General features: G+C 47.9%; 1 protein-coding gene across 1 annotated transcript; it reads right to left on the reverse strand.

Annotated features, from left to right (window-relative positions):
- Positions 1-828: 828 nt before the first annotated feature.
- KRABD4 (KRAB domain containing 4) lies at positions 829-7153 on the reverse strand. The gene is made up of 4 exons (XM_085008466.1): positions 6898-7153; positions 5932-5975; positions 1410-1572; positions 829-1136 (listed from the first exon to the last, which is right to left on the reverse strand). The coding sequence occupies exons 1-4, from the start codon at positions 7151-7153 to the stop codon at positions 829-831; spliced, it is 771 nt and encodes a 256-aa protein (XP_084864592.1).

The following is a 7153-nucleotide window of genomic DNA, read 5'->3' on the forward strand; positions in this document are numbered from 1 at the left end:
CGTCGTTCTCTTAAAATGACCCCATTTTTACATATGTATACATATTGCCTATTCCTTTTCTTTTTTTTTTTTTTTTTTTTTTTGTCTTTTTGCTATTTCTTTGGGCCGCTTCCGCGGCATATGGAGATTCCCAGGCTAGGTAGGGGTCTAATCGGAGCTGTTTCTTTGGGCCGCTTCCGCGGCATATGGAGATTCCCAGGCTAGGTAGGGGTCTAATCGGAGCTGTAGCCACCGGCCTATGCCAGAGCCACAGCAACGCAGGATCCGAGCCGTGTCTGCAACCTACACCACAGCTCACGGCAAGCCCGGATTGTCAACCCACTGAGCAAGGGCAGGGACCGAACCCGCAACCTCATGGTTCCTAGTCGGATTCGTTAACCACTGCGCCACGACGGGAACTCCCGCCTATTCCTTTTCCATGTGATCGTCTGAGTATATGGTTTTGAGTATCTATTTTGCATCTTTTTTTTTTTATAAGGGCATATGGAGGTTCCCAGGCTAGGGGTCGAGTTGGAGCTGTAGTCACCAGCCTACGCCAGAGCCACAGCCACACGGGATCTGAGCCGCGTCTGTGACCTACACCACAGCTCACAGCAACGCCAGATCCTTAACCCTTAACCCACTGAGCGAGGCCAGGGATGGAACCCAAAATCTCATGGTTCCTAGTTGGATTTGTTTCTGCTGCTCCACAACAGGAACTCCCTTATATTTTGCATCTTAAGAATGGGTATCCGGTGATTTTAATATCTCTGTGTTTTATAAAAATAAATGTCTCCATAGTTCTTTACTCTGTAACCAAATCCTGTGACATAGATTATCAGCTAAGTTTTACAGGTGAGGAAAGGGGTAGAACAAGGGGCTGCAGAGGGGCGGCAGGTGAGGCATCATGTGGGTGTTACAGGGCTCGTTCCATCCGACCCGGGTCTTGTCCCCAAGTCTGGGCTTTCTGAGAAGAGCTCCCGGGCACGCCCCCGAGGCCAAGCTCTGGCTGGCCCACCAGGTCCCCTTGCCCCGGCCTGACTGGCCCGGCGCCCGCTCACCTGGTCCGCTCCGCGTTGGGGCTTCTCCATCTGCCTTCCCGGCCCCCTCTGCTTGTCCCAAGCTGAAGATCCCCTCTGGCTGGGCCACGAGGTATCCTGTTGAGGGGAAGGGACACAGGACCTCGTTACTAACGCCTGAGGCATTCCGGCACCGGGGACCCATCCTTGCAGGGCGGAGGTGGGCTGGCCTCGGGGGCTGGCCCTGAGCACAGCAGGCCGGCCCTCCGTGCGGAGCATCCCGAGCAGGGGGCAGTGTTGACAGTGAGCCTGAGGCCCGACTCATCCGGGGCCCACACGGCCCTGAGCAAGGAGCAGCCGAGAGGGAGACGCGAGGGGCTGTGCCCCGTCACCCTGTGGCGGGTCCCTCACCCACGGAGAGCAGGTGGCTGTAGTTCTCCAGCGTGACATCCCTGTAGAGGGTCTTCTGAGCGGCGTCCAGCTGCTGCCACTCCTCCAAGGTGAAGTCCACAAACATGTCCCTGAAGGCTGACGTTTCCTGCAACAGCACATTCCTCTTTAGCCCCGTTATCGGCTCGGGGATGGACAGGATGTCACATCAGGTGCCCACTCTGTGCCAAGCCCAAGTGCTGCACATGTAGAAAGATTTCGAGCCTCCCTCCCTACCACTCAGGATAACCCTGACAGATGAGGACAGGAAGGCTCACAGAGTGTCAGGTCACCTGCCCGGGGTCACCCAGGAATTGGGGGTTAAAATCCATGCAGTCTGGTTTCTGCCACACACATTTTTAGATACAGCATTGCCTTTCTCTGTGTAATTCTTAGGCTGTTCATCATCCGCAACTTGACCTGGTATAGTATGTAGGCTGCTTATGTAACTAAAAGTATTTGAAACCCTACAGACAAAAAGATCAAGTGTTAGAAATATCTTACTCTGGAAATCCATTCTTCCAGCACATTTATTGACTAGAGACCAAGCTGGGAAGTTCTGAGGATGTAAAGATTAATAAAGACAGACACCTCCTGAACTGAAGGAGCTGCAGTCTCCTAGAGGAGAAAAACAACTCTTACAAACTCAATATAGGAGGGACAGAGGGAGAGCTGACATCCAGGGGCAATGACGGGGGCAGGGCAGGGAACCCAGAAGAGGAAGACGTCGGTTCTGCTTGGGGCTGACAGAGAAGGCTTCGAAGGGGATGCGGATGTAGAACAGACACAGCTGCTCAGTCATGACCGACCCTGCTCGTTATCCAACCATGAATCAAAACACAGGACCGTAAGAGTTCCCATCGGGGCTCAGTGATAATGAACCCGACTAGGAACCAGGAGGATGCAGATTCAATCCCTGGCCTTTCTATCCTATTTTTGGTCTTTTTGTATCCTTAGTCCTCATTTTCTGTATGTAAAATCTTCTGTGTATCATATGCACTGCATGTATTTTCTCTCAGCCTCAAATGCCTTTTGACTGCACAGATTTTAATATTTTAATGCAGTCTAATCTGACAGTCATTCTTTCTGTCGTTTCTGGGTTTTGCATCTTCATTTAAAATATTTCTAGGTTCTGCAATCATGATCCAAAAGAAGACCAAAAATATGATAAATAGAAAGATAGTACAGGCAATCTATAAGGAAAAAAATGCCATAAAGGTGTTTACCCTTCCTGTATCTCAAGACTAGAGAACCGGGTTCATTTTTGTTTGCTTGTTTTTGGGGCTACGCCCACGGCATATGGAGGTTCCCAGGCTAGGGGTCGAATCGGAGCTACAGCTGCTGGCCTACACCACAGCCACAGCAACGCCGGATCCGAGCTGTGTCTGCAACCTACACCACAACTCACAGCAACGCCAGATCCTTAACCCACTGAGCGAAGCCAGGGATCAAATCTGCGTCCTCATGGATACCAGTCAGATTCGTTGCCACTGAGCCACGACAGGAACTCCAACCCTTGACCACTGGTGAAGGGAAATCAGCAGATAGATGTTAACCCTTTTGTCTACTGGAAAGCATGTTTTAAGGCTCCTCCATGACAGCTAACTCAGTAATATATCCTTGGATTGGTTTTCCCTCCTTCCCTGTTTCACCCCCTCCTGCTGATATTCCTGCCTCCTGGCCCCCATTTTTTCGAATAAACTACCTACATGCAAACATATACCCATAAATAAATATACACATATATTTCTTGCACTGAGCAAGGTAATACAAATATACTTCTAAATTTTCATCTAGTTTCTCAAATATGTCTGTAGTTCTTTAATCAATCTGGTATTTTACTTTTTAAATTTTTTTTAAATATTATTGGAGTAGAGTTGACTGGCAATGTTGTATTAGTTTCAGGTGTATAGCAAAGTGAATCAGTCATACGTATACATATATCCATTTTTTTTCCCATATAGGTTATTACAAACTACTGGATAGATTTTCCTGTGCTATACAGTAGGTTCCCGTTAATCATCTATTTTATTATTTTTTTCATTTTTTTGTCTTTTTGCCTTTTCTAGGGCCGCTCCCGTGGCATATGGAGGTTCCCAGGCTAGGGGTCGAATCAGAGCTGTAGCCACCAGCCTACACCACAGCCACAGCAACGTGGGATCCCAGCCACTTCTGCGACCTACACCACAGCTCACCGCAACGCCAGATCCTTAACCCACTGAGCAAGGCCAGGGGTTGAACCCGCAACCTCATGGTTCCTAGTCAGATTTGTTAACCACGGAGCCATGACGGGAACTCCTAATCATCCATTTTATACAGCAGTGTGTACGTGTTCTTCCCACCCTCCCAGTTCTTCCCTCTCCCCCCAGTGGTTTCTGCTATAGTAACCATAAGATTGGTTTTGAAATATGTGAGTTTCCGTTTTATGATTAAGTTCTTTTGTATCATTTTTATGACATTCCACATATAAATGATAACCATATGAGAAAGACAAATATCATTTTACTTTTATACGATGTGGAAGAGTCTAGCTCTGTTTCCAATCCATCCCGATGGAAACTCAATTGTGCCACCTTCATTTACTAACCATTCCTTTTCCACATCCCTGAAACGACATTTTTGTAATTTTGCCTCACAGAAGCCTTTCGAAGCAATGCATGAAATATAGAAGATGCTAAAGACTGTGAAATTAGACCACATTTTAAAAAATTTAAGTGTCTGCTCTCCAAGATACATAAGCCTAGTCGAATGACAAACCATGAAAAAATATTTACAGCATACATGACAGAGGTCTAATTTACTTATTAAGTTAACATAAAGAGCTAGCAATCCGCAATCAAAGGAATTCCATACCCAAGAGAAAAATGGGCAAACAACTTAGAACAAACATTGAAAAGGAAAAAAATACAACTGACATTTACAAATATGAAAAGACTTGACTCAAAAGATGCAAATTAAAATGCACCACTCTTTTCTCTCACAATGGCAAAAATCACTGTGACTGCCTGTTTATGGGAAAAGGCATCATACTGCAGCTAGGAGTGCAAATCACTACATGCTATTTGGAGGACAATTTAACAATCTTAAAATTCAAGATGCATGTAGCCACTGACCTAGAAATGTCACTTCTAGAAAGATATATGCATGCAATTGGAATGCACATGAATAATTCACTGCTATGTTGCTTATGGTAGGAAAAGACTGGAAATATCCTAAATGTACATCAGTAGGAAAAAGGGAAATAACAAATGGTATTTCCATCCAATAGAATATCATGTGGCCTTTTTTTCTTTTTTTTTTTTTTTTTTTTGCCACCCCTCAGCCTTATGGAGTTCCTGGGTTGGGGATAAGATCCAAACTGCAGCTACAACCTATGCCACAGCTGTGCAATGCCAGCTCTTTTAACCCACTGTGCCAGGCTGGGGATTGAGCCTGTGTTCTTGAGCTGCAGAGACATGACCAGTCCCCTTGCACCACATCAGGAACTCCATCATGTGTCCATTTTTGTAAATGGGGTAGATCATGGGTTTGAAACCTTGGGTAATTTTGTTCCTTTGGAGACATTTGGCAATGTCAGGAGACATTCTGGTTGTCTATACAGCACAGGGAACTATAGCCAATCTCTTGGAATAGAACCTGATGGAAGACAATATGAAAAAAAATGCATGTGTGTGTGTATGTATGACTGGATCACTATGCTGTATGGCAGAAATTGACAAAACACTGTAAATCACCTATATTTTAATTTTAAAAATTGGGGGAGGGGAGTTCCCATAGTGGCACAGTGTGGTAAGAATCCAACTGCAGTGGCTTGGGTCACTGCTGAGGTGTGGGCTCCATCCCTGGTCCAGGAACTTCCATTTGTCCAAGGTGCAAACATAAAATTTTTTTAAAAAGGAGTTCCCATTGTGGCTCAGTGGGTTAAGAACCTGACTGGTATCCATGAGGATGCAGGTTCAATCCCTGGCCTCACTCAGTGGGTTAAGGACCCAGCGTTGCCACAAGCCACAGCATAGGCCGCAGATGAGGCTCAGATCCAGTGTTGCCATGTTGTGGCTGTGGTGTAGGCTGAGAGCTGCAGCTCCAGTTCAAACTTCCATATGCAGCGGGTGCAGCCCTAAAAAGTAAAAAAAAAATAAAACTGGAGAGAGAGCTCGAATTGGAGCTGCAGTTGTTGGCCACAGCCACAGCCAGCCAGATCCGAGCCACTTCTGCGACTTCACGGCAATGCCGGATCCTTAACACACTGAGCAGAGCCAGGGATCGAACCTGCGTTCTTATGGACAGTAGTTGGGTTTGTTACCACTAAGCCAGGACGGGAGCTCCTTTTTCTTTTTTCCCCGGTGGGGAGGGGAAGGACTGGAGCACCTGAGGTAGATTATAGACTGAATAGAGACCAGTCAGAGCCGAGGGGACTAACAGATTTTTCAGGTTTGCAATATAATCTCCTAATTGCTGACTCCAATTTACTGGAAACGAAGTAGAGGGGCCATCAGGAACTCACCTGGGACATGGCCAACCCGCTCCACCCACGCAAAGGATGACGATCTACAGAGGCAGAAGAAGCAGGAGGGTGGGCATCAGTGCACACGGCTGTGAGGCCACGTCCCTAGCCTAACCGCAGTCACCCGGGCCCCGGGGAGAAGGACCTGGAAACTGCCCGGTAGCTGCCGCCTGTTCCCCTGGGAGCTTTGCACATGAATTTATTTTCTCTTGCTGGACAGACGTGTGACTTGTATTTAGAGACACCTAATCAGAAGCCGTTAACAACCTGATGCCTCCTTTCCCTCGAGAATTTTATGCCTGGAAATTTATCATCGAAAAGCAGCCATAAGTGGGCACAGGTTTGTTAACTATTCACCAATTTGGAAGCAACTAAACCTCTATCAAAATGGGACTCGGCCCAAAACTAAGACACATAACATGGGAAATGCTACATGGGCTTTGGAAATGCAATGGAGGAGTTCCCGCTGTGGCACAGTGGGTCACGACCCTGACTGCAGCGGCTCGGGGCACTGTGGAGGCATGGGTTTGAGGCCCGACCCTGTGCAGTGGGTTCAAGGATCAGGCAGTGCCGCAGCTCCACAGCTGTGGCTCGGGTTCAATCCCTGTCCCACGTGCCGCGAGTGTGGCCATGCGGGGGGGGGAGTGAAAATCCTGTTCTCATTTCTTAACCTATTTCAAAGCAGTTCACAGGAAAGCAAGGGCAGCGGGATCTCCTTTGCTAAGCAACACGCGTGTGCTGAGGAAGGACGTTTATGAAAATGCTGACACTGCTTGCCTTCGAGGGATGGCGTCACCTTTCCTCTTCTGTCTACTTGCATTTTCTCAGTTTTGGTAACATTCTCGAATAAAAGAGAGAAATTGTTCCAAATCACGTATTGTCCCACTGAGCCCTGGAGGTGACAGACCCTGAGCCAAGTCTGGAGAGCAGGGCCATCTGGCTGTGGTTTGGAGGAAGGGGACCCACCAGCGCTGAGCGCGGTGTGGACGGCAGGCAGTGGCGGAGGCGGGTGAAGAGCCCAGCACTGCTCAGTTAGTTCCACGTGGAGCTGGAAACCACTGACCTTGCCCCCTGCTCCTCTGCCCTTCGCTGGCCCACCCGCACCCTGGTCCCTCCCCAGGACTTCCGTATTTCCCAGCATGTCGGTCCATCGGATGGCCAGGCTCTTCCTCGTTTGGCACTTTTCAAACCAGAGTTTCAGCAAGGAGCTTTTGAGCACCAT

This window comes from Sus scrofa, chromosome X (genome assembly GCF_054392235.1).
Source record: "Sus scrofa isolate SSC_HxYL_T2T_F1_AM1 chromosome X, Sscrofa_HxYL_maternal_Yorkshire_Landrace_v2.0, whole genome shotgun sequence".
Classification (NCBI taxonomy): Eukaryota; Metazoa; Chordata; class Mammalia; order Artiodactyla; family Suidae; genus Sus; species Sus scrofa.